The sequence below is a fragment of the Mesocricetus auratus genome, unplaced genomic scaffold (assembly GCF_017639785.1).
Source record: "Mesocricetus auratus isolate SY011 unplaced genomic scaffold, BCM_Maur_2.0 Super-Scaffold_100001, whole genome shotgun sequence".
Lineage (NCBI taxonomy): Eukaryota > Metazoa > Chordata > Mammalia > Rodentia > Cricetidae > Mesocricetus > Mesocricetus auratus.
In genome coordinates this window covers 16,435,395-16,463,182 of record NW_024429187.1, presented here as the reverse complement: position 1 = coordinate 16,463,182, position 27,788 = coordinate 16,435,395, and the positions used below count along the sequence as shown (strand labels likewise).

The 27,788-nt window shown below is 46.8% G+C and overlaps 1 protein-coding gene across 1 annotated transcript in view; it reads left to right on the top strand.

The window, feature by feature from the left end:
* Tmtc1 (transmembrane O-mannosyltransferase targeting cadherins 1) overlaps nucleotides 1-27,788 on the top strand; it is a 227,211-nt gene that overhangs the window by 132,606 nt on the left and 66,817 nt on the right. Inside the window, exons 9-11 of the mRNA XM_005072945.4 lie at nucleotides 4,246-4,367; nucleotides 15,188-15,355; nucleotides 23,838-23,951. Coding sequence (XP_005073002.3) covers nucleotides 4,246-4,367; nucleotides 15,188-15,355; nucleotides 23,838-23,951 — 404 coding nt within the window. The remainder of the gene's footprint in view (nucleotides 1-4,245; nucleotides 4,368-15,187; nucleotides 15,356-23,837; nucleotides 23,952-27,788) is intronic.

The window sequence follows — 27,788 nt, the reverse complement described above, 5'->3', positions numbered from 1 at the left end:
GGAGGAAGAGAGATTGTAGGCGGGAGCTGTGCCATATATAGGCAAGTCACTGCCAGAGGGAAGCAGAGGCTGCAAAGGATGCTAGGGTGGGTACCCAGAACATGACGGCGATGGCATCACTGGGGAATGGACTCCAGGTCCCTGGTGCAGAGCAGATGGATCTCTGACTCCTCTACCTCAGCATGGTCTATTGCAGACTGTGTTCTTGGTTTCTGCGGTGGAGTGCCGAGGGCAAGGTCAGTCCCCCGGCCACCTGGGCTCAGTCTGTTATCTCCATCCATAAGAGCATTGCTACACATAAGAGCTTTTGTGATGTTTCGAATGAAGCATAGTGTTAGATCTATTAAAGCGGAGAGGCAGAGACTGCTTTCTTGTGGATGTTGGCTTTCAAAGAGCTGAAGGCAAAAGTCAACTCTCTATGCAAACTGAAACTGAACAGAAAGATTATTTTCAGGGTACTCCGTATAGATTCAGGGTTATGGGGAACAGTGTTTGCTAGTGAGAAACCCCTGCCCTGGCAGCACAGGATTCTGAGGGTGTTGGTTTCCGTTACATACGCCAGGTCCTTAGACTGCAATGCCCTTGGTAACCTCAGACCATTACCTGAATTAGAAGGATAGTATCCTGATTAACTGCCTGGAATTATCTGGGAAGAGAATTCCAATTAAGGAATTTCTTAGATCAGATTGTTCTGCCCGTGGAGGTGGGGGGTGTCATCTTGATTATTAATTGATGTAGAGAGACCCAACTCCCTACTGTAGGTGGCACCATTCCCTAGGCACGTGGTCCTGAGCTGATGCATAAGAAAGCCACCTGAGCATCAGCCTGCCTTGCAACCACCAAGTCACACCGTGGTTCCTGTCTCACTTCCTTGGCTATAAATCGAGTTCCTTGGACATAGAGGTAATGGTATGTAGGATAGCAGGCAGGCCTGCCTTCAAATTCCTACCCTAACTTCCCCAGTGACGGACGGTGACTTGGAAGTGTAAGCCCAATAAACCCCTTCTTCCTCTAAGTTGCTTTTGGTCAGAGTGTTTAATCACATCAACAGAAAGAGACCTGAAACAGACAGCTTGTAGCCTTTAAGCACAGTCAACTGATGCCTCATGTTTTTAGTCCCTTTTTACGTTTTCACTTGGCAATTTTGGGAGATCATAGAAATATATGCATACATATGTATATGTATGTGTATATGTATATGTATATGTATGTGTATGTGTATGTGTATGCGATGCATACACACACAACATTCCTCTGTGGTTACCTGATCTGGAAGTCACTAAAATGACCTTTATTTACCCCCTTACTTCTAAGGAGTTTGGCTCCTGTAGGTCATTAGTAACAGAAAGAGATCATTTGAGGGAAACAGTTCAGACCGTGTGGCGTCTCTCCAAGAGATTTCATTACTCTGCGTGTGGTAGTTAATAAGACAAAGAATTTAATAAAATCCTGGTGACAAATCTTTTACTTTGCATATTTAGAGTATTTGTAGTTCCTGGTAGGCAGTTTTATTTATGTTTATGATATTGTCTTATTCTCTTCTAGTTGTTAAAAGTAATATAGTACTTTAAATATTTATGAGACTCATAAAAGATTCAGTGTGTGATAATGGGAAAGGCTCTCTGTCCTGGCTGGTCCCGTAGTACTTGGGTCTCAAATAAACACACAGAGACTTATATTATAAAACTGTTGGCCAGTGGCTTAGGCTTCTTATTGGCTAGTTCTGTCTTAATTATTAACCCATTTCTATTAATCTATGTATTTCCACATTGTCTTGGCTTACTGGAGAATGCCTCATGTGTCCTCTCTTCCCCAGTCTCTACATGACGATGCCATGTGGCAGGCCCACCCTGCCTACCTTACCCACAATTCTCCTTGTCTCCTAGACCTGCCTATCCTCCTGCCTCATTGGCCGAACAGTGTTTTATTCATTAACCAATAGGAAAAATGTATACATAGAAGGACAACCCCCAGCAAGCATGGATTGATTGCACATAATAACGGGTTTCATCACAGCATTCTCGTATATTATAAAATGTGTTTTTAGTACTTTGCCCTCCACTATCCTTTCCTGTCCCCTCCCTCTATCCTGATCTTCTCACCTTGTACTCTTCTATTTTCATGCTTCTTAAAAAAAATCTCATTCTGGTCTCTCATAAGATTACAGGAGCACCGGCTGCTAACCTGTGGCTGTACCGCTAATGGAAATGCTCCTCTCTCCCCTAGCAGCCGTTAGCTGCCTGGAGACTTGCTTCCACTCCTAAGCCTTTTGTTTGTTTTTGAAGCGGTCTCCCCCTGCACCCCGGGCTAGCCTGGGACTGTCAGCGGTCCTCCTACCTCTGCCTCCTGAGCCCTGAGATTGCAGGGTATACCTCTAAACTAACAGCATCCAGTATCCTCAAGTGTCTTTTAACTAAAACTCTTCAAGCACGTCTGTTGAGTACGAATATGTGGAAGTACAGCCACCTTTGCTTTTTTAAATTATTTAAAACAATTTTTAAATATATAGACAGACAGACAGACAGATAGTATTCTTCCCCTCCCCCAAGTTTGTCAAGATCTTCTCCTCCTTTCTACCCACCAAACTTTACGTTCTTACTCAGGAAAAAAAAATGAACCAAAATACAATACAACAAAATGCCCAAAACCTAGAAAACAAAACACCACGTCATGCAAAGAGAAAAGAAAGCAAAACTGTAAGCAAATAAAAACACATTAAAACAAACAAACAAACTATGCTGTCCATTACTTGTTGGTTAACTACTCCTGAACATGAGATCTGCCCTGGAGTGGCTGGCATACCCAGTGTCACTCACTGGAGAAACCTGCTTGTCCTCTTCTTAGCAGGTATAGGCGACAATTCTGTTGTTAACCTTTACCTTAGTGGCTAGGTTTATGTCCATTCATTCATACGTTTTAAAATATAACAAAATAAAATATAGTAAGATAAAACAAAAACTATCACATTAAAGCCAGAGAAGATAGGCCAACAGAAGGAAAAGAGCCTAAGAGAGGGCACAAGATTCAGGGACCCTCTCGTTCACACATTCAGAATCCCATGGAAACACTAAGCTATGATATATACACAGAGGACCTGGTGCAGACCCATGCAGGCCCTGTGCACACCGCTCAGTCTCTGTGAGTTCATAGGAGCTTTGCTCACGTTGAGTTAGAGACGCCTTGTTCTCCTGGCGTCCTCCAAGCCCTCTGGCTTTTACATTGTTCTTCCTGCCTCCTCTTTCTCTTTACGGGGTCCCCTGAACTGTGAGGGGGAGATCTTAGTTAATAGAACCATTCCAAGTTGACTTTTACAGATTTTAATTACACAAAGATTAAAGAAGCATCTTTACAAATACTGAGAAAAGGCCCTTTCCCTACTTAGTGAGTTTTTGTCATTTTTGCTTGTTTGGTTTTGCTTTTCCAGACAGGGTTTCTCTGTGTAGTCCTGGCTGTCCTGAGATTCACTCTGCAGGCCTCAAATTCACAGAAACCCACCTGCCTCTGCCTCCCAAGTGCTGGGATCAAAAGCGTGTACCACAGCTGCCCAGCTCATAGTGGTGTTAATTTAAGAAATTCTGCAGCGGGTCCTGGTAACCCATGCCTATGATGCCAGTACTGGGGAGGCTACGGGAGAAAGATGGTTGTGCCAAGGCCAGCCAGGGCTACAGAGAGAGATTTTGTCTCAAAGCAAACAAACAAACAACAACAACAACAAAAAACTAATAAAAAAACCCCAACCTAAATAACAATCTACTTTAGCTTTAATATGAGAGGTACCAAGAAGCCTACAATGCGTCCTCCCCATTGGCACCTTCAGTTTCGCCATCAGAACAGCATTTCTTTTACACAAAGCTTGGCTCCTGCTAGTGACCTCTTCAGCCTCTTTTTTAAGAGCCGGGTGGGTACCACTGTATCCCAGTGCTAGGCTCCGCCCTCCGCTTTGCCCTCTGTGCAGTGCTGAGGCCATAGGGGACAGGCGGGGACGAGCAGAGTTCTCGGGCTTCCCAGAGCGGTGGCCGGTGATCACCCACTGTGCCCATGTCAGATGTTTCTGGTGGCAGGTGTGTACTGGGCACAGGCGAGCGCGTGGAGAGCCAGCACCTCTAACCAGGTCTTCCGCGGCCAGTCCAGCTCTCCGATGTGAGCATTCGGTCATCAGCTGAGAACCAGCTGAGGGCCAGACGGTAACAATGCCGTCTGAGACAGAGATCCAAACGCGCGTTCTTTCCCTGTCGTGTGTTTCAGAGGCTGGAGCACAAGGAAGTGTTGGCCGGCTTGCTGTTCCTCGTGTTCCCGTTCGTCCCAGCCAGCAACCTCTTCTTCAGGGTGGGCTTCGTGGTGGCCGAGAGAGTCCTGTACATGCCTAGGTAATTACCCTTACCCATTGTACAAGCCCCCGAGAGGGCTCCAGAGAGACCGTCCTCGGTGAGGCACGGAGCCTCCTGAACCCTGGCGCCATCTCCAGGGACCAGGCTTGCTCGTGTCCCTTACTCACAGACCGAGAGGTACCAAGCACCACAGCTTCCTATGTTCAGGATATAAGCAGCAGTTGCTTACTGCACTGTCGTTGTCCAAATGTGTTTTATTATTATACTTGTGGTATTTTTAAGTACTTGTTGATTTGCAAAATATTACTGTGTTCAGTATCTTCTTTATCTCCCCCCTGCCCTTTTATTTTTGGAAAATAGAAATTAAACTTTTTTTTAAATTATCTTTGGAGAAAACAAGAAAATATATTTATCTGTGGCTTACATGTTGCTTAGTTTTGCACATCTGCTCTTTGTTTTAGCTTGTATGTCATCTTATTCAATGTCAATTGTCCCAAGGCCACTTTCCTGGAAATGTTACTGAATCAGGAGACAATCTTGTTCTGGCATTTACTAAGTTATATGACCTTGAGCAAGGTATGAAGCTTTTTTTATATATCAGGTTTTCTCATTTTTTTTCTTTAAAAAGGAAGAAATTGGTGCACACATATAATCCCCCCTGCACTTGGGAAGTGAGGCAGGAGAATCTGGAGTTCAAGGTCATCCTTGACTAGAGTCAGTCCAAGGACAGCTACGTAAGACAAAACATGAACTCTCTGCCTTTTGATGCTGCGTCCCAAGCAGAGTTTCAGAATGCCCCTTTACTTTCGGAGTCATCTGACTCAGGTGAAAATAAAACTGCACTGTAAAGAAAATGTCAGTGTTCCCCGGAGCAAGCGCTTGCCTCTGAGAGCCTGGATTTGCTGACGTCAGACGCAGTGAAGGGTCTTGCACCAGTGTCAGTACCCGCCCTCCAGCCAAAGACGACTGTCCTTTCCTCTCTCGGAGGCCCTGCCTGGGTACCTCACAACAATCTTGCTGAGGGATTGTTCGTTCCTGCAAGTGACTGTCGAGAACCCTGCCCCCCTGCCACCATTGTGCCCAGCATGGCTGCTGCCCCTGCAGAGGGAGAGTGTCAGCAGACTCCAGAGCCTCTTGACCAGAGGTCTGTTGACTTCTTGCCCTTGAGCCAGGGTCCTGAAGCTGATGGATGGTCAGTCAGATGACTCCAGCCCTCCCTTGGTTTCTTAGCCTTCCTAAGCACACGTGAGTCGAGCCGATGAGGATGGAGGCGCAAACACATTGGCAGCTTTAGTTGAGGGACCCAGACAGCAGCAGTGCCACTCACGTCCCTGGCCAGAGACAGGAATGCCAGCTGGGGACTCTGGCTTCCTGCTAGCTTTCTCCCTAAATGAGCAATGGAGGTGTAGGGATACAGACACTCGGATCCCTTCTGGGGGCCAGCTTTGGATTTCCACAGTGGAGCTAACTTGTGTTTAGTTTCCAGTTTCAACTCATCTCCCGAATGATCTTAAGGTCTCAACTCCTTTTTCCTTTTTGGGGGGGGGAGGGTAGCACTGGCTAGCCTAGAACTTAGCATATAGACCAGGCTGGCCTTGAACTCACAGAGATCTGCCTGGTTCTGTTTTCCCAAGTACTTGGGATAAAGGCATCCAGCCAGGGTCTCAGCCCTTGAGGACCTGAGGGGTTTGTTGAGGCCCAGGAAGGGAAAGCTTTGAACTCCTGGTTAAAAGAATGGAATATACCCCTGGCCCTCAAGGAGACATGGCATTCTGGCCAGCTCCAAAGATTATAACACTATACATTATTGTGTCCTCCCTTTAGAGTTAATGCACCTTAAGTAAAAATAAAATAAGATAAAAAATTAATGTTTCTGGGCCCATCGATCACCTCATCAAGATACCACCCCTCAGGAAGAATATGATACCTAAAGTCCTGCTAAGGACATGGAAGGCATAATTATCCCTTTAATGAGAAAATGCACATAACCCTTCCCCAAAACCCTATCCCTGTGCAGTCTCTTTGAAGAGACCCTGACATATAGCACTACTAAACTTGCCTGAGAGAAAACTTTCCCTTTTTCTTTTTCTTTTTTTTTTTTCCTCTCTTTTTTTCAAAGCCTGTACACACTCTCCTCAACACTTTGGGCTTTCTCACTCTTTATCTGAAGCCTCCCCGACCCTCTGCCGTATGACCGCTGCCAAACGACATGGTTTTCTCTCTCTTTTCCATCCCCCTCCTTCTGGCAACCACCCTCCTGTTTAACCTCCCAAACTCCAATAAAATTCTTCTCAAGCTTCCCCTCGAGCCCTGTGGGCTAAGGACCCACAAAGGGAAACTCCGACTTCAACCTGCAACTAAAGGAAGGGAGGGAAGGAAGGAGAAAGGGAAGGGAGAAAAAAAGGGGGGGGAAGGCAGAGGAGAAGGGGAGGAAGGGAAGGGCATCGGCTGTCATTGTTCCCGGAGAGAAGTGAGCACATCACAGAGAAGGCCAGCCAGCAAAGAAGCCACCCTGGGTCCCGCAGCCCGGAGGGACCGGTGGGGCTGTTTTACAGAAGAAGCCAGACTCTCTGCGCCCTGTCATCTTCCCCTTCTGAGACTAACAATGCACATGCCACTCAAACCTTCTGCCTTCTGTTCCCCTTCCAGCCTAGCCCAGACAGGGCCCTTCTCTTATCAGCTGGCCACCAGCAGTCTTTGAATTAAAGAGACAGAACTTGGCTATTTGCTTAGCCTCTGGGGTCAAAGTTTTACCATCAAAACACACAGAAATAACATTTTTCTTCTTGCTCTGATAAATGTCACTTCTGCGCATGCCATTTTTGAGCTGGCAAGGGAGTCGGATGGGCTAAAGTCATCCTTTCACAGAAGTTTTGCTCTTTTATCCTGTCTCCAAGAGAAGCATATGATTTTATGGCTATCTTCCTTGCATTTTATATATAAAAAGACACACTGTAAAGGGGGTGGGGACCCAACTGAAACTCCGTAGAATCAATGAAGCAAAAGTAGTTGGTGAAGGCCCCCTGGGGGGGGTAATTTAGAGAATACAGTTGAATGCTCACCCCATGCCATTTGAGATCCCTTTCACTCTAGGGGCAGAGAGCACCATCTCCCAGCTACTACAGCAGAACCTGAAGGAGCAGAGAAGAGGACAGAAGGGACTCGGGGAAAGCAGAAGTTTAGTGGTGTGAGTCTCAGTGGAAGAAAAGCGTCACACCACACTCTTAGAAAGTATTCAGACATGGGCTGGTGGGGACGATTCACATCCAGATCAAAATGGGTTGTAAGGGGAGAATTGCTTATGTGTTTGTCTCTGAGGTATGTGAGTGTCAATAGGAGCACGACCACATGCATTCCACATACTACCTGACATTGTATGACATGCGCACCATAAAGCATTGTAGACAAACCCAGTACTCGAAGCGAATACTACCGTACAAGTGAGCTTGCAGCTGCAAGGATATTTTTACATGAGTGTTCTTAAAATGCTTGGAGGTGTCTTGTAAACCAGATGTTTTGTTCAAGCAGGGCTTTGATAAGCTGGGTTATTTATAGCTCTAATCCCATGCTTCAGCCATTTGCAAAGAGCAATGTGGCAAAAGCAGACATGAACACGGTAATGCTCTGCATGGCAACGTGGCTTCTCCCGTTCGACTCAGTTCATGAGACATGCCCACACACATTCTTTCATGCAACCCTGTGAAGTGGGCTTGCAGGCATATCTATCAACCCTGTATGTAGCACACACAGCTAAGCCTCCCAGAGGTTAAGCAGCCCTGACCACTCAGAACCGTTGGTTCCCCTTGACACTGTTTCTTACTCTTGGTCTCTCAGGAATTCCCTTTCATTGGCTTTGAAGTGCCAGACTGTCTGCCCTTGGACCCCTGCACGTCCTCCACTTGCTAATGGCCTGAGATCTTAGGAACCCTGCTGTATTTGCAGGACACTGGAACAGATAACAGATAGCAGAGATTTCCTGCCTCCCGCTCCATTCAACAGACACTGCCTACTCTCCCAATGTTACCGCAGCACAAGAATCTTAATGCTGTCATTTATTATGTAATGTACAGTGGGCACTGTACAGCATGAAATAATGTCCTTTTACAAAGGAAGGAAACAAAGAACTTAGAATTTAAATATTTTGCCCCAAATCAGCAAGCATCAGGGTTGAGATACAGACGAAGGATTTTTTTCCAACTTGTAGAGTCCCGCTTTATTCCCCCAGGAAAGGCCTCATAAATCCTAGTGCTGTTAGGTGAGCTATGACGGGGAGGGGGGGAGAATTGCACCACAAAAAGCCCGAGAGAATTATGTCCGTTATCAAAATGGAACCAATGACAGATGCCCTGGCTTCCTGAAGACACACTGGAAAATGACAGCAATCTGTCATGGAGAATCACACATGAAAAAAAACGTCCCGTGCCACCCCAAGAGCACAGCACCTCTCGCAGGGGATAGGGACCTGCTCGGCAATGCCCCTGCGGTGTTCTGAGCCTGGATGAACTCCCTCCTCTGAATACGTTCAGTCCTCTGGAGAATTCCCCATCAAATATCTGAGATGGAGAAGTAGGGCGGAAGTGGGGGGGGTGCTCTTAAGTGTTAGCTCACAGCAGCCTTGCAGCCTCTGACTCATTACCATTGGGGCACAACCGGCACCAGCCCTCAGCTCCATGTTTCTGGGCTTTACTTTTGAACAATTACGGGGACCACACCCCTGAAACCAGAATAAAAACTTACTGTGACGTAACGTACTGTGAGAAGAGGCATCAGCAGAGCACAAAGAAGCCAAAGGGCTCATCCTTTTAGACCCTTTGATGCTTAAATTGATAAAAAAAAAAAAGGGTCGTGTCTGTCTTGTAATATTAGCCTTGCCTGTAGATAGTCTCAGTGGACCGTTGGATCTTGTAATTAGGTAAACTTTCAGCTGTGATCCTAGCCGCCACCCCGCCCCCAAGTCCTTCCTCCCAGTATGACCCCATTGATTAAATCACTTTCTTCTGCTTTTCCCTTATTCACCTCTTTTAGTTGGCTTACTGAAGATGGGTGGCCAAACCTGGCTGTGACCCTAAGTCTGATAACACCAGCAAGTCTGATGACCTGATTTTGATTCCTGGAAACCACATGGTAGAAGAAGAGAACCTACCCCCACAAGTTGTTCTATGATCTCCGCATGTACACTGTCATACACACACACACACACACACACACACACACACACACACTCTTAGTCACTGTCTGTCTGTCTCTCTGTCTGTCTATCTATCTATCTATCTATCTATCTATCTATCTATCTATCATCTACCCACCTGTCTATCTATTTTAAGACAAAAAAGGATGGAAGGCAGGCAGGCAGGCAAGCAGGGAGGAAGGGAGGGAGGGAGGAAAGGAGGGAGGGAGGGAGGGAGGAAAAGAGGGAGGAAAGGAGGGAGGGAGAAAATTAATCCTAGTGATGACTAAGACTTTCACTGATGGCTCTGTAGGCTTGTGAAATGCTTCTGAATTTGAGCTATTGGCTTGTGTCTCTAGAGGTTCAGACTTGTTCCAGGACTGGTTTGTAGGGGCTCCTGTGTGCTCTGTGTGGATTTCTCTGGTCAGCAGCCCAGAGGTCCCTCATCCAGAGTAAGCAGAGCAAGGTAGTCTCAGGTTCCAACCTCCTGGAGAAAAGGCATGCAGTTTCTCATTTGCTTTATTTTCTACTTTCTCTGTGACCCCACCTTGCCCCCGGCGATAGAAAGAACACGTTTCTGTTGCCCACTGGGAACTGCACTAAAACAGATGTCAGAGGATGAAGTTTCAGAATGGAGGAATATGTCACTCACTGTAATGTCTATGTCTGAAAGAATGCAATGGTTCCCAAGAAATTGCAAACCTAGCCGCGATTACTTTCTATGGCATAGTATTTCTGAAGCCGAGTGTCAATTCAAGGACTTTGGGGGGGGGGAAAGAACAATTTATCATGTTATTAGATACAAAAAAAATGATGTCAAACGGTAAGGAGAGGTTCTCCCTCATCCCCACAGAGCAGGGGCCAGCGAACTGTGTGGCCCATGAGTCAGGTCTGGTCCTCTTCACAGACACGCCGATGCACGTACATGGTGTATGCTTACTCTCACACAGACGGAGCGAAGGAGAGATGACAGAGGCATTGTAGCCTACATAGAGATGAAAGGACTTACCCTCTGCTCTCCCAATGTCTGGATATTTATGTCCAATAAAAAGGATTGACAACTAAGAGACGATTGACAGGATGTAAAGGCAAACAAATGTGTTAATGTTCACGGACAGCTCATCAACTCAGGAGCTCAGAGAAGACAAAAGCGTCTGCACTCTCCCCTTAGGGATGAGGCCAGTGGGACACATGGATGGGTCTATAAAAGAGAGGAGGGCCCCAAAGAACTAGAGGTGGGCTGACACAGTGCTCTGAGTTGGGATGGTGGGCTAACACAGTGCTCTGGGTGTGGACAGTGGGCTAACACAGTGCTCTGAGTTGGGATGGTGGGCTGACACAGTGCTCTGAGTTGGGATGGTGGGCTAACACAGTGCTCTGGGTGTGGACAGTGGGCTAACACAGTACTCTGGGTGTGGACATGCAGACAGTAGGCTGACACAGTGCTTGAGTGCGGTGATTGGTTTTCAGTCTCTTCTTCTGTGGTAGGAGTTTAATCTTTCTCGGTTAATGTTGTTTCCCTAAGGAGCTTATGGGCAGTTGTATTTCCCTGTGGTTGATCCAGTCTTTAGTTGGATATGGGAACTCCAAGAAAGCCCTTCCATGTAGTTTTTGCGAAAATGGGATTGAGAGGCATGAAGAAGGGAGGCTGGGATGGGGAAGGTCAGAGAAGCCTTATGGATGCTGATTCAGCAGCAGGTAAATGGAGGGCTCTTGGGGGATAATGTTTTGTGAGCCCCAATACAGAAAACATCTGCACTGTCTACTGCCTAGCCTCTTTGAGAAGGAGTTTTGCAATCCTCAGTTTTAGCATTTTGTCAGAGTCTGCATATCTGGCTTGTTGAGTACTAGCTTTGGGGCTGTAGGTGAGTGAGTTCTTCAGTTTGTCTGTCTTTAGTTTCTTCACCTAGGACACGGATGACACTGAGAATTTGAAGTTCCAGTCAGAAAACATGTGCAAAGTACTATCCTTGCCCTGCAAATGCCATTGAGATCTCAAGTGACGCTCTTAGCATTGCGCCTGGCACAGAGGACATGCCTGTGGACACCCAGACGCACACACTGGTGATGGTTTCAGTCCTTGTCTTCATCATCCTTGTCTGCCAACACTTCAGTGCACCTCTGTGTATCCGCTGGGGTTCCACGCCCTCCCTTCGGGCTGTTCCATCACAGGGCAGCCGTGGTTCCTACAACCAGCGAGGTCGCACAAATCAGAGCTAAGAAAGACTTAGTATATGAAATAGTAGGTGAGATGGCATCCAGCTTATCAATATCAAAAACCGTATAGCAGGGCAGCATGTGGGACAAGGTGCTGGGTCCGAATCCCTGGGCTAGTCCCACTGTCCCTTTGTTCTCTAGATATCTGACCTCCTTCAGCATCCTTAACCACCCTCTTCACCAGCACCTTCTTGGATTAAGAGCCCCCCTGGCATCCATAGCTTCGTGAGAAGCCGTGGTGCCGGCCACACAGATGATACCCCCTACCCCTTAGCAATCTTTGTGTGGAGGGGAGTGGGAAGAGAGTAAGTCTGGGAGTGCAAATGTCTGCATGGTGTGATCTCCATGCATTTCAGGTTTTCACTCATGTGTCTGCAGGTTCCTACCTGGCCATCCGTGTTGAAATAGCCATTTTTCCATTGCTTGATTCCCTCATGCAGCAAAGTATAACACCCATGCTGTCTATTTAACCTACCGTTTTCTCCCCATGTTCCAGAATTGTGACTACAGTGTTGTTTATTCACTAATAAGTTCTTGGTGCCTGTAATACTCTTATCTACATAGTAGTCCGTAAATCGTCATGAATGAGGGGGCTGGCCGTCAAGTGAGCTTGATTCCCAAACACCCGTGGAAAAGTGGGAGGAGAGAATCTACTCCACAGAGTTGTCCTTCGGACCGCCACGCAAGTGGCACTCTCACACAACAGTGATTAAAAATTGAAATTCTTTTAAAAGCAAATTGTAACATAGGAAGGAATGGACTCCAGAGGACCTCCTTGTGGTCCCAGAAGCATCCTGATTAGCTTGGGGGATGGGGGGAACCTGGCTGGGATTAGAAGAGCAGGCAGCAAGAAGCCTCACGCATGTGAGCAGCCATCGTGATCAGGCACTGCAGTAACGTTAGCACAATCAGTTCTACAGAAGCAATAGATTTGTAGAGGAACCCCTCATCTTTAAGGTCAAATATGGACATTGTAACTCAAGAAGACTTTTTTTTTGTACTGGAGATGGTTCTGATGTGTACATGGCACTGAAGGACCTGTGCCAAATGGATTCAGTACTTGGGGTCACATCTGGGAACCCACCCACATAGGTAGGATGGGGACTCCCTTTGGCAAACTTGATGTTCTCTTGAGTCTGTTCCGCCAGCAGGAAGTTCCTCTGCAGGTGTGTGAGTGGTGGGAGGGACCATGGGCTTTCGGAAACACCATGCCAAAGACTGGAAAAGCCAGGGCAGAGTCAGTGAAGAAACCTTATTAGTCCAGCTCAGGGTGGATTTGGAAATGGAAGGACCTAAGAGAAGATGCACTGGGAGGCCTCGTAGGTGGCATATCTCTGTTCCTCCATGATTACTATCCATCCCTGGTGGTCCTCCAGGCTGCCGGGGTAGGACCTGCAGGCTGTGAATTCAGACACACCTTGCCACACCTTGTGATGGAGGCATGAGGAAGCCTGGGCCAGAGAATCCCCTCAGGTCCCATGTAAGACTTCCCATGCCTGAGGCTTTGAGCCTGTGACTTCACAGCAATGCTGGAGAGCTAGTGAGCCATTGCATGAGAGCTAGTGCCTCAGAGAGCCCTGCCCATGTCTGTGACAGGGGAATTCATATGTGTGTCTCTCTAGCACAAGACAGGCCTGTTAGTCCTGATAGCATGCTTGGGGAACTTCCCACCCATCATGATCCCCAACCCACAGTGACTGTCTTAGTCACTGTTCTGTTACTGTGAAGAGACATCATGTGTGGAGATATATTATTGATCATTTATCAAAGCTTGCCTGAGGATTCAGAAGGCAAAGCCAGCCACAAGCTGTAGAGGTCAGGCAGCGGTGATACACACCTTTCATCCCAGCAGTCATACTGGCTAGCCAGGCAGTGGTAGCACACACCTTTAATCCCAGGACTCAGGAGACAGGCAGATGGATCTCTCTTGAGTTCAAGGCCACCCTGGCCTACACAAGAGTAAGCGAGTAACAGAGCTCACACCTTTCACCCCAGAACCTGCAATCCTGGGCCTTTAATCTCAGCACTAGGGAGGTGAAGACAGGAGTGATAAGGCTGGACAGAGAGCAGAATGTAAAGAGGAGGAGATAGGAACGGAGAGCTTTTGCCTCTGAGGATTCATGGGGACAGGATTGCCATTTCAGCTGGGTTAAAATTTCTGGCTTGGCTGCTTTTGCTTCTCTGACCCTCAACTTGAATCACAATATAAGTCTCTGGGTCTTTTATTACTCGTGTTACAAGCATGACCAATGCAACTCTTATGAAGCAAAGCATTTAACTGGGACTGGCTTACAGTTTCAGGGTTAGCCCATTATCATCATGGTGGGGAGCGTGGTGGCATGCAGGCAGAGGCTAAAGCAGCAGCTGAGACACCCTGATATGTAGGCAGAGAGAGAGAGACTAGGCCAGGCATGGGCTTCTGAAACCTCAAAGCCCACCCTCCCCCCATGACACACTTTCTCCAACAAGGCCACTCCTAATCCTTGTAATACTTTCAAATACTGCCACTCTCTGAACCAAGCATGGGAATATATGAGTCTATGGGGGTCATTCTTATTTAAACCATTACAGTGACCCTCATACCCATAGCCACCCCCCAGACTGTGACTCCCTGACCCTCAATGACCTCTTACCCACAGTCACCCTCCTACCCATAGCCACCCCCCATACAGTGACTCCCTGACCCTCAATGACCTCTTACCCACAGTCACCCTCCTACCCATAGCCACCCCCCAGACTGTGACTCCCTGACCCTCAATGACCTCTTACCCACAGTCACCCTCCTACCCATAGCCACCCCCTAGACAGTGACTCCCTGACCCTCAATGACCTCTTACCCACAGTGACCCTCCTATCATAGCCACCGCCCAGACAGTGACTCCCTGACCCTCAATGACCTCTTACCCACAGTGACCCTCCTATCATAGCCGCCGCCCAGACAGTGACTCCCTGACCCTCAATGACCTCTTACCCACAGTGACCCTCCTATCATAGCCGCCGCCCAGACAGTGACTCCCTGACCCTCAATGACCTCTTACCCACAGTGACCCTCCTATCATAGCCACCGCCCAGACAGTGACTCCCTGACCCTCAATGACCTCTTACCCACAGTGACCCTCCTATCATAGCCACCGCCCAGACAGTGACTCCCTGACCCTCAGTGACCTCTTACCCACAGTCACCCTCCTATCATAGCCACCGCCCAGACAGTGACTCCCTGACCCTCAGTGACCTCTTACCCACAGTGACCCTCCTACCCATAGCCACCCCCTAGACAGTGACTCCCTGACCCTCAGTGACCTCTTACCCACAGTGACCCTCCTATCATAGCCACCGCCCTAGACAGTGACTCCCTGACCCTCAGTGACCTCTTACCCACAGTGACCCTCCTATCATAGCCACCGCCCAGACAGTGACTCCCTGACCCTCAGTGACCTCTTACCCACAGTCACCCTGCTCTTCTGCTTTGTTCCAGCATGGGCTACTGCATTCTGTTCGTGCATGGACTGAACAAGCTCTGTGCCGGGCTGAGCCGGTGCGGGGCCGCCTCCCTGATGGCGTCTACCGTGCTGTTGCTACTGCTTTTTTCCTGGAAAACCGTGAAGCAGAATGAAATTTGGTTGTCGAGAGAGTCCTTATTCAGGTATGATTAAGCAGGTAAATGTACATTTCTTCCCACTCTTTCCCTGATGACAGTTGCTTCCAAATGAAGTAACATAGCTGTGATAGTTTGTACTAAATCTGGAAAATTGCTCTTAATAAATGCGGAATGAAAGATACCATTTTATCTGGGGGTTTAATTTCAGGTTTTATAAAGCGATATATAAACTTTACCATGAAATCACTCAGAGTGGGTTTGTGAGAATAAGGAGATCCTGGGCCCGTGAATTTGGGTAGAAATACCGACCGACGAGCTGGGTTGTAAAAGCAGTCCCCAGATGTAATCCATACGCCTCGTTCCCTCACTCAGCCTGGTGCAAGGGAAAGGTGAGCACACAGCAGGAGGGCAAGACAGGAAGTGACTCTTTCTGGAATATTCCGGAGCATTAAATCATGATCTGTGATCTCATTGTTTACCACTGTTTATTTAAACGTTAGTTTTAGATGAGAAAATAAAAGGCTTCCTTTTTCTGGTGCTTTTTTTCCTCTGTGATGGAATTTTTTTCTGAATACAAGCATGCTACCGGGTTGATATTAGCAGCTCTGGGGCAGAGCAGTTATCAGGCACACTGGGCTAGATCCCTAGCATCACCCATATTGGTGTGCATATGTGTATTTATTATGTGTATATGTACATATATGTTTGTGTACATATTTACAAATATGTAAACACATCTTATATATACATAAACCCACATATATACATATGCTCGTAAGTTCATATGTTTATATGTATGCACATGTACATATGTGCATATATGTGTATGTGCATATTTACATATGTAAACACATCTTATATATACATAAACCCACATATATACATATGCTCGTAAGTTCATATGTTTATATGTATGCACATGTACATATGTGCATATATGTGTATGTGCATATTTACATATGTAAACACATCTTATATATACATAAACCCACATATATACACATGCTCGTAAGTTCATATGTTTATATGTATGCACATGTACATATGTGCATATATGTGTATGTGCATATTTACATATGTAAACACATCTTATATATACATAAACCCACATATATACATATGCTCGTAAGTTCATATGTTTATATGTATGCACATGTACATATGTGCATATATGTGTATGTGCATATTTACATAGACATATATATATATGTGTGTGTGTGTGTGTGTGTGTGTTCATCTATAGCTTTCAGCCTTACCCAAAGTATGAATATTAGAATTAGTAGTGAAGAAGTAAATGAATGCATGAATGAATGAACAAATAAGGCAGATAGATGTTCACTGGGCTCTGCTACTTTTTGACAATAATATGTCTGAGCCTGGGTGTGGTGGTGTATATCTTTAATCCCAGCACTTGGGAGGCAGAGGCAGGTGGATCTCTGTGAGTCTGAAGTCAGACTGATCTATATAGAGTTCCAGGACAGCCATGGCTGCACAGTGAGACCCTGCCTCAAAAAAAAAAAAAAAAGGAAAAGAAAGTGTCGTTCTTACGCATTTTTAATGTAGTTAACTTTGCATGCAAGTCTGGGTGTCATTTACCAACACAGTGTCATTGCAGCCCTGGTTCCCATAGAGCGACTGCTGTCAGATAAGCCAGAAATTATAATGGGCTTCTTGTTGACACTCTCTGCACGAATACAAGGAATTTCGACCACATTCATTCTCCATCCAGTCTTTTGTCCCCTGTCCACCGATCACCTTCTTCCAAACTAATACCCTGACTACTTTCATTTTTTTGTTTAACAAGTTTTTTAAGATTTTTGTTTTATATCATTTTATTTTTTATGCATAAGAGTATTCAGTCTGCATGTATGTCTACACACTATATGTATCTGGCGCCCACGGAAGCCAGAAGAAGGCATCGGATCTCTGGGAACTAGAGTTACAGATAGATGGTTGTGAGCCATCTTGTGGGTGCTGGGACTCAGACACAGGCTGTCTGTAAGAGCAGCCATGCTCTGAACCCCTGAGCCTCCCCAGGCCCCCTTCGTTTTGTGAGTTCCATTAGGACTGCTAACAGGAAAAGGTCACATTACTGAAGACAGAGTCTCTTCCTGTCACCCAGATGTTTCACTTCTGCCTGTTTTGATGCATTCTTCCCTTCGCAGACCTGATAAAGAACTCTGGGGCTTTGCCCTCACCCTCCTCATTCACGGCGGTTCTCACGGAACACAGGGGGCCTCTCCCTCCTCATCCCTTAGTCTAGGGGCATTGAAGTTCAGACCTCCTCCCGGTCTCTTGGTTTAATCTTTCTCTCACTGTCAGTGGATGACTTTTTAACGAAAGACCTCCCAGCCATTCTGCTGTTGGGTTGGGCACTCTCCCTGGATAAAGCCACACGCTGGGAATGGCATCGTCTATGATGTTTACTGCTTAAGCAAAACAGCTTAGGTGGTGGGAATGGGAGATAGTGCTTGTTCCAAGGATATAGTAAGTTAGAGTTCAAACCCTCTGCAGCTAATACCCATATTTTAAAAAAGTAAGTAAAAACAGCAACAGCGATAAAACTGGAACACACTGCATCCCAAACCTTCTGTCCCTTTTGGTGGGAGTGTGTTAGAACCTAGTAGTTGGTCACCATGATACAACCATTCCACAGCTGTGCTGGAAGGGGCTTTGGCCTGGGAGGCTGAAGATGGAGGTTTCTGTCCGGTCAGGTCCTGCCGCCCTTTGGCCCCAAATAAACACATGGATGCTTATAATAATTATAAAACTGTTGGCCAATGTCCAGGGCTTCTTACTGGCTATCTCTCGTAATTACTAACCCATTTCTGCTAACCTATGTATTGCCACGAGGCTGCAGCTTCCCCGTAATCTGGCATGTTACCCCTTTGGCAGCATGGCGTCTCTCCCAGCCAATCAATGTTTTATTCATCAACCAATAAGAGAAACACATATACAGAAGAACATCCCCCATCCTTAGGCCATTGAAGATGGGGTGATTTGTGTGTGTGTGTGTGTGTGTGTGTTGCAATCAAAATTACTAATACTTTAAATACAACTTTGACTCTAAGTCCTGGGGAAAGTTGGAGGCTTGTAGAATCTTTTTCTCTTTAAGGCTAAATGTGCTTGTCTTCATCTATGAGAAACCATGCCGAGGTGACTTGAACACTACACTGCCAGCCTCTGAGGTAGGGCAGGGTGAGTGAGTGACTGAAGGCAACATCTGGAGTTGGACTTCCTGACAGCATGCTAAATTCACCTGTTTAATTGCTTGCTCTCAGGCAAATCTCCTAAAGTTGAATGAAAAATGGAGAATAGCAGTGTTTATTATCTCTCAGCATCATATGCTAACCAGTTTTAGGAATGAACTTGATACTGGCTTTTGGTTGAAATTCTGCCCAAATACTTACCAGGACTCTGGCCTCTTCATCTGTGTTACAGAATAAAGTACTTAGCATCTGCAGTAGAGTGAAACGATGACACATGGTAGGTGGGCACTTGGCCCGGTGTTTGGTTGAAGGTGAGTGGCAGACAAGCGTCACCATCTGCTGTGGCAGTATGAAACCTCTGGGGCCAAAGCTGGACTCAGAACCGAGGAGACCTACCTCTCCTCCTTTCCCTTCTCTGATGTGCTGGCTGCCGCCAGTGGCGTTTTCTTGTTTGGTCTCTAACTAGCAACGGGAGACCAATCCACCAACCTTCTCAGTAATGTGAACAAAATAAGTTGCTGTTCTAAGCCCTGGGAGAGACATGTGATAAAGGTGACTTTTTTTTCCATTTTTTGCTATTTCCTCTATGTCTCAAGTCATCCACAAATAAGAGATGTGAGGGAGATGTGTGAAGTGCAAGTGTTAAAATGCTGAGTGGTGAAGACTGGAGAGATGGCTCAGCAGTTAAGAACACTGGCTGCTCTTCCATAGGACCTTTGATTCCTGACACCCGTATGACAGCTCACAGCCATCCATAACTCTAAATCCCAAGGGATCAGATGCACTCTTCTTCTGGCCTCTGAGGGCACTTCACAGACAACATGAAGGCAAAGCACACACACACACACACACACACACACACACACACGTCTTAAAACAGCAAAACAAAAATGCCGAGTGTTGGCACACTGCGGTGATGTCACCACATAGGAGGTGTACACACCCACACTACTTTATTTTTGGTTCCTCAAGTCTTTGGTTGACAGGATGAAAATAGACAAGATTACAGTGTTTTAAATGTAAGGGTACCCAGAGTAAACTCTAGGATCACCCCCAGCTAACTGGGTTTGCGTCTTCTCATTGAACGCTCTCTGTCTCTGTTTATCTCTCTCTCTCCACACAGCTTTTATAACGTCTTGCAGGCCCACTCATGTGTCAAGCATTGTGTAATCTCCTCTTGTAAAGCGGGCTATATTCCACTGTCATGATTTCTCTATTGTTTCTGTTGTTCATCTGTTCACGGGCCTCTTGTTAGCATATCTTGATTATGGAGAGTAAGGGGGAAAGCTGTTTGATACTGTCCCTGACAAGCATTTCTTAGATATCGCTATGAAGGGTAAGCATAGGGCAATAAAAGCAGAAATGGAGAAATGGGGCTACACCAAACTGCAAGGCTTCTATACCTGGGTGTAATGTTCCCGGGATCATTTAGCAGGACTGTGAATCAACAGCTCAGGCTCCGTAGAATGGGTTGTTTTCAACACGCCAGGAATAAGTGCAGCCATAGACTTGGTTAGAAAATGGAGTCCTTGCAGACTCTAAGTGGGAATGGAAACCAGTGCAGCCATCCTTAGAAACAGAAGAGAAGTTTTGCAAAGGGTTGAAAATAGAAGCCACCGTGTGGTCGGGTGTTGTGTCCACAGGAATTGAGACTAATACTTAGAGTGTCTGTACTTTGGCAGCAGGGTATAAATCTGTCCTCTGCTGTGTCTAGCTGACCTGTCCCTTTTGGATGGTCTCTAGCTTCCCATGGCCCCATCAGGCCTTGCTACAGTTGCTTGAGTTCCAGCCAGAGTGCTTTGAGTGAGGCAAAATATAAAGAGGCTGTTTTTTTTTTTCAGCAAAACTGGTCCTAATGTATTTCCCCAGTGGGTTTTGTACAATGTGTGGGGTTTCCCTACTAATACTGTCTTCATGTTTAAAAATTAAATGGAAAGTTCATCTAAGAGAGGTGGTACAGTACAATCCAGTTGCCTACAAAGCAGGTTCTCATCAACTGTTCCTCTTTCTCCTTTAGCAAAATAAATCCCAGGAGTTTTCTTTCCAAATAGTCCCCTGCCCTGTTCACTTTGCTGTCAAGAGTGTCCGGCCACCACTTCCCTTTAGGCAGAGGGACAGGCTCCAGACCCGAACACCGTGTGCTTGAGTTCCCCTCCAGGTCACTTAGCTGCTGTCTGATCTTCTTCAAGTTAAGTTTATGCAGCAGGTGCACAGGACAAGCTGATCCTCTCCTGGTCCCACCCTTCTCTAACCATCCTCAGAGCTTGGGGCTGCCCCCGTAGGGGGACCCCCTGGGCCCATGATCTCGGCTCTAGGCAAGCGTCTGATGGGAAATGCAGCGTTGGCGTTTAGCCCCGTGGCATTGGGGACATGCCACCCACGCTCACTGCTGATCGGTAATCATTACGTACTGAGTGTGATTTTAGTGGGCTGAGTCCCCCAACTTCAATTCATATGTTGACGCCTCAACGTACAGTTTTGCTGTGTTTGGAGTTGGAGTTTGGGAGGGAAATGCTAATGAATGAAGTCATTAAGATGGGGCCCCAACCCAAGGTCTGTTGACAACACAGGAAAGGACATAAGAGCTTATTCCCTAGGCACACTGGCAGAACAAGGCCATGAGAGGACACAGCTAAAGAGTAGATGTCCAGGAGCCAGGAGCAGGGCCTGCCCAACAGTGAACTAATATAGAGAGTATGTCCACAGGCCAGGAGCAGGGCCTGCCCAACGGTGAACTAATATAGAGAGTATGTCCACAGGCCAGGAGCAGGGCCTCCCAACGGTAAACTGACTGGATTAGATTCTAATCACCAGAATTGAGAGAAAGAAATGTCTTTCTTTTTTGTTTGTTTTTTGGATTTTTTGTTTGTTTTCTGGATTTTTTTGTTTGTTTTTTTTTCAGACAGGGTTTCTCCATATTGTTTTGGAGGCTGTCCTGGAACTCACTCTGTAGACCAGGCTGGCCTCGAACTCACAGAAATGCGCCTGTCTCTGCCTCCTGAGTGCTGGGATTAAAGGCGCGCACCACCAACACTCAGTCTAGAAAGAAATTTCTTGTTTAAGCCACTTAAACTATGATGTTTCGTTATGTCTGGCTAAACAGACTATCACTTGCTTTGTTGTTGTTGGTGTGTGTGTGTGTGTGTGTGTGTGTTTAAGACAGAGTTTCTCTCTATAGCTCTGGGTGTTCTGTAACTTGCTCTGTAGACCAAGCTGGCCTTGAACTCACAGAGATCCTCCTGCCTCTGCCTCCACCTCCCGGAGTGCTGTGATTAAAGGCACGCACCACCACTTGCTTAAGCAAGGCTTTTGATGCTTCCGAAATCTTCTTTTCATTAATTATAGAATAATTATTCCTATAATAATTTAAGTTAGCATAGACTTGATGTGGTAATATTAATTTCAATAAAGCTTATCAATAGGGATGTCAGCTTACATTCATCTCTCTGGTAATGATTTTTGTACTTTTGTACTCAATCTTCAAATTACCCGAAGGAAAAAAACAAAAACAAAAAGAAGGGGCTAACTGAAGGAAGGAAGGAAAAATACAAACAAACAAAAATGGAGTTGACCTGTAGGTCCAAATTTTTCTTATCACAGATTGTGCCACCTCCCCCTCGTGGCCACACCCACCCCCTGCTCCCTCCCTCCTTCCCACCCTGTTACCTCTCTGCAGTTCCTCAGCAGGCCTCCCTGCCTGCAGTCCATTTGCACAAAGCACCCATTAGGATCCTTGCAGAACCCTCAATTGCAGGCATCATTTCTCTTCCTAAAGCCCCGCCCTGACTCCCCCACTGCTCTGCAAATGAAGCCCAGAGTTTTTCTGCCTAATCACTTGGCTGTTGCTCTCCTCACTCTCAGTCTGGTCTCTGGGTGCCCAGGCACCCCTTACTCTCCTTCAGCTCCCTCCCCGACCATGTTCCTGGTCTCATCTCCCTGTATCTTCTAGGTTGCTTGTTGCCTGATGAGAGGCAACTAACGGGCGGGGCGGGGCGGGGCGGGGCGGGAGGATTTATCAGGGGAGATAAAACCCATCATGCTCAGGAAAGCTAGGCAGCAGGAGCTAGAGGTGTGTGGTCACATTGCATTTGCCATCAGGAAATAGCAGATAAGAGGCGGACCAGGCTCTAAAACCTCACGTGCCACTTCCCCTGGCTGCCCTCCACCTCCTCAAGGCTCCACAACCTTCCAGAACTGCAGCACTGCCGGCTGCGAGGTCTGAGAGACAGTTCACTTTCTCTTCCACTTAGGACACGCCCCTGCCGCTTCCTCTAGCTGCCAACCCAGCTCTCCTCTTCCTCCTCACAGCTCATTTCTGTCTCCGTTCTGGACTGAGCTCACCGAGATTTGCTGATAGCCTACTCACACATGAAAGGTTCTTTCACTGCTCCTATTTCCTGCATGTCCCTCCCTAAGAACAGGCTCCCTGGACATGTTTTATCCCAACACCCACCGCGGCACAGATACCGAATGACCGTGGCATTTACTTGCACGAACTGGTTTTAAGCCACCAGACTTCTGAGATGCCGCAGATACCGCAGACCATACATTCTAGACCTGGGCCTGTCTTGAAGCCCAACGAGGAAGCCAGGATGTAGAGAACAGGGAGAGAAAGAAGGCACAGAGCAAGGACAGCACTTGTCAGATCTCGTCTTGTGCCTTAAAGGGCCGTGTTGGTGACGGGTCGTGCCTTCTCACTTCAGGACATCCAAATCATCTTGCCATCTTGTACCTCTGTATTAGACACATAGACTCGCTCAGGCTACTTCACTTTCTGTCCATAAATAAAAAGCCTTCGCCTGCGAGAGACACGAGAGAGAAGGGCCTGCCTGCCTGGGGCTGGAGTCCCTCAACCAGGGACAGTGCCTGCACCATCTTCTGCGGGGTCCGACTTTGTCAACGCTGTGTCTTACTTCATATCCTCTGCCCTAAGTTGCAAGGACAGACTGGCCCGGACAGTTCGAGGCTTTGGGCCCCGGTTGTGTTCTGCTCCTTCATGTCTGCGGTTGGGTTCTGCTACACCTCCACAGGAAGCCTCAGCAAAGGTGACCACACCTTACCAAGCCCCAGGTGCTGTCTTCAGCAGAGAGAAGGGTCTGCATGCTTCCCTGAGGAGAACATTTCGTTCATCCTCAGTTATTCAGTCGTGCATGCCTGGCCAAGGCCTTCCCTGTGTAATCACTCCTATGATTCACAAAATCCAGAAGCCTATTCTTTGGTATGAAACCAGTGGACAGCTTCATACAACTGGCGTAAAACACAAAGGAGCCTTTCAATGGTGTGATTTTTGTTTTCTTTGTCTTTAATATCCTTCGTAGGTCTGGAGTTCAGACTCTGCCCCACAACGCGAAGGTCCATTACAACTACGCCAATTTCCTAAAAGACCAAGGTCGGAACAAGGAAGCCATCTACCACTACAGAACCGCCCTCAAGTAAGCGCTGCAGAAGGCCATTGCTTCCCACTACCCTTCCCCTGCCCGGGTGTGTGAGGGTGGCCGTGTCTCTGGGCAGTGAACTCACCCTTGGAGGTGGGAGGGCTCTTGGATTCTGAGTCTCTGGGCTCAGTATTCAAGTCTGTCCCATATGTACTCAACGTTGCTTCTCCTTCCGCATTTAACATCTTGTAAAACATAAAATTGTCATTGCTACACATAACACAGCCGGATGCATACGGGCAAAACAGGGGGCTCTTGTTAAAAGTCACACGGTAAGTCTGGGGAGGGATACTTGTCCTAATGATCCTTTAACAGTATGTTTATTGGAAGCTTTAGGCCTCTCCCTTTTTTGCGTATGTGTATGCGGGGGATGCACACATGTACACACGATATGGAGGCCCGAGGTCCATCTCAGATGTCCTGCCTTAGGCACTGTACACTTTGCTTGGAAACAGTCTCAATGGCCTAGAAATTGCCAATTAGATGAAACTAAATGGCCATTGAGACCTGCCTCAAAAAGGCCAAAATAGAAAAGAGAAGATATATTATGCCATCACAGGTATGTGTAAAGTACACTTTGGCCTTAATAATAAATGTTTCATGGTTTCTCATGCATTCTGGAAGGGAGGAAATGGGCAGTTAGTCTGCCCAGTGGTGTTGGTGGGAGAAAGATTCTACATGTTTACAAACCCTGCCGGCTTCAAATAGAAAAGTAACTCCAACCCTCATGCACAGCTGGGCCAAAGGTTTATATTCAGTCAAATTCTCTGGCAGTTGATTCCACAAAATTACAGTTGCTGCTTTGGTATTTCCTCTTTTTTTCCTGTGAAACAATATAAATAAGTATTTGCTTCCAGGGGAGATATACACCCTGAATGGGGGGAGCATGGTCAAAGCTTAAAGCCAGGGCTGAAATCAGTGAGGCATTTAATGCTCTCAACCTGGAGCCCAAACATCTCTGATTTAAAATCTCACCTTTTTTAATGTCCTCCTCTGCCATGGACCTTCGGCAGATATGACTGCTTTACCTTCTATTTTGAAATAAGTTGTCACTCTTTGTGCTAGACAAAAAAAAACAAAAACAAAAAACAGGAAAACGAAAACTCCAGGACCATTCATCATAGTGACAATTGTTTATCCCCGGTGATTGGATAGACTGCCCGTACTTCAGTATTACTGTTTCTTGGTGGGAATTTCTGAGAGGGACTCATCTCCTACCCAACGACTCTTCTCCTCGTATATCTCATGCCCTCCGTATTTACCACAGCAAGGAAGAGAGTGACTGGGAAAGCAACAACTTAAAGGCAGTAGGGTCTGGAGTCAGTTCCCCGATCCCCCTAACTGGCTGAAATGACCGTGTAGACCCCCACAGGTGGTGGTATTTTATCTATTGTGTTGGTGGGGAGCAGAGAGCAGAGGGGAAGCAGACTCTGGCCTTAAACCAAAAAGCACCCAGTGACCTACTTCCTCCAGCGAGGCGCTACCTCCTGAAGATTCTATAAGTCTCTCTCCAGCAGCACCTCCAGCTGCAGGCCAGTGTTCAGATGCACGGGTCTGTGGGGCCGGTACACGCGCCCACCGCCTCAGAAACCTGCCCTTAAACCTTCAGCAAATGCTAAGCCTGTGTTGGCTTCGTGTTGCCACGAGGGGCAGCTTTCAAGTTCACACTTAATCTTGACACTAAAGCCTGGGATTTTCATATGAGAGGATCAGAAAACGTGGGCGTCTATCTGCCGTCTGTCTCCAAAGCTTTCTAACTTCCTAGTGTGCAGCAATGGGCTCCTGCTGTTTCGTGGCAGGGGATAGGAGAAAGCTCAGACACCTCCCAACAATCCAGCTGTTCCCACCTACGTGCTCCCAAGCAATGCCTTACCCAGTAACTACGGAAGGAAGGGTGGCCTGAACAACGTGTGTGAGATGTTGAATGCACACCTTGTGTGTTTATTGACTGTTGACTAGTATTAAAAGTCAGTTACTATGAAACAACAGGTGTCTCCTCCCGCCCTCTTCCTCCCCTTCTCTCCTCCTTGTTTCTCCCTCCCTCACCCCCTCTCTCTCTCTCCTTCACCCCTCTCTCTTCCTCCTTCACCCTGTTTCTCTCCCCAACCCCCCTTTTACATTTTATTTTGCCATGCTGTCTCAGTGGCTTAGACTGATCTTGAATTTGCAATCCTCCTGCCTCGGGCTCCTGAATAGCTGGGATTCATAGGCTCGCACCTCAGCCAGCCTTATGAACCCTTCTCGGTATTTTATTTTGCCTTGAAATTTCAAATGTGCATTCATTCACCAGCCTTCTAGTAACAAAAAATAAAAATAAAAAATCCTTGAGAGCCCTGTGGATTACACTTTGCAATGTCAGTACCCACTACAGTTTTGTTATTTTAGAGTAGAATAAAAGTTAAAGTTACTTGCGGTTATTTGCATAGACTAGTTGAGATTTTTGTCTTATTTTCCTTCTGGTTTTTACAGTTGCTTCACGTCTAAATCAGTGGCAGGTTTTTGGACAACCCTCTCGTTTTTAGTATTTCTAATTTTTACCTAGAAATGCAACTTCTTCTTCCCACACTTACATTTTACCTGTTTGTAAAGTATTTCAAAGCAATGAATACTGTAAGTAGAAAAAAAAACACCTTTATTAGACACAGCTGAGTTTTAGCAGTCCTGGTTTAACTCATGAGAGCAGAAGGGCCGAGTCTCTGAGTTGCAAACCTTCCGATACATGTAGCCGGTTTAGAGGCTGTCTGGAGATCTGATGGCACAACTAAGAGGCTTTTTTGAAGTGCAGCGATGTACTTCAGGTGGTAGTTAAAGATCTGCTTCTCACTAACTGCTTAAATCCCTACGTAGTTAACTTCGGGTATGTTGAGCTGTTGCTGGTCAAGAATCAGCACCTGGACCAGAGACTAAAGTTTGCCTTTGTCCGGGTGGATCCCAAAGACTTCTGGCTGAGCAAGGTGATGCATGCATGCATGCATGCTTGAAATCCCAGCATGTGAGAGGCCAGGGCATGAGTGCCACTGGGAGTTCAAAAACCAGCCTGGTCTGCTTAGCGGGTTCCAAGGCCTGCTAGAGAGCTACATGGTGAAGCATTGCCTGAATTCTCATTCCCATCCCCAAAGAAAGAAAGAGAGAAGGGGGTGAGGGAAGGAGAGAGAGAGGAAGAGAGACGAGAGAGGTTGGGGAGGGAGTAAGGAATAGAGGAAGAAAGGAAGGAAGTAGGTGGGAGGGAAGATATACCTCTCTCCTATCAGGGTAAGTTCCACGGAACCCTCATTCACTTAGATGCATCACACCCTGTCACATATTCTACGTGCAGGATGCTACGCTGATTGAGGGGCTGCAACCCTCTGCCACTCGGGCAAATCTTTTCACAAGGATGGCTCCATCTTAAACTCACAGTTAAAATGTAGCCACCACAGTCCCAGCAATGCGGTCAGGCAATATGATGCCCACTCTGAAGTCACTCAGGTGGACATTTCAGCCAGGTTTATAACCTGGAGCATGAATTCCCTCCTGTGCAATCCAGCCTTAAAGTCAATCCAAAATGACCCATTGCATCCATAACCTTCGTGCCACTATTGCAGCAGAGAGCATGTCCGACCCTGCAGGTCAGTCAGTATTGTTGCACAGAGTTCGTCACAGGATAAGTCCACTGGTGGGTTTTTCTCCCCCTAACGGCCTACACAGCATTTCTGCCACTTTGAAAGCTAGCCTGCAGAGAAGAAGTTTTCAGATCAGTCCCAGTTTGACCTCTCTGTGTCCTACAACCAAAGTGTGTCGTATCTGCACCCATAGGCTTTTACCATCTAGTTATGGGGGCCAACTAATAGTAGT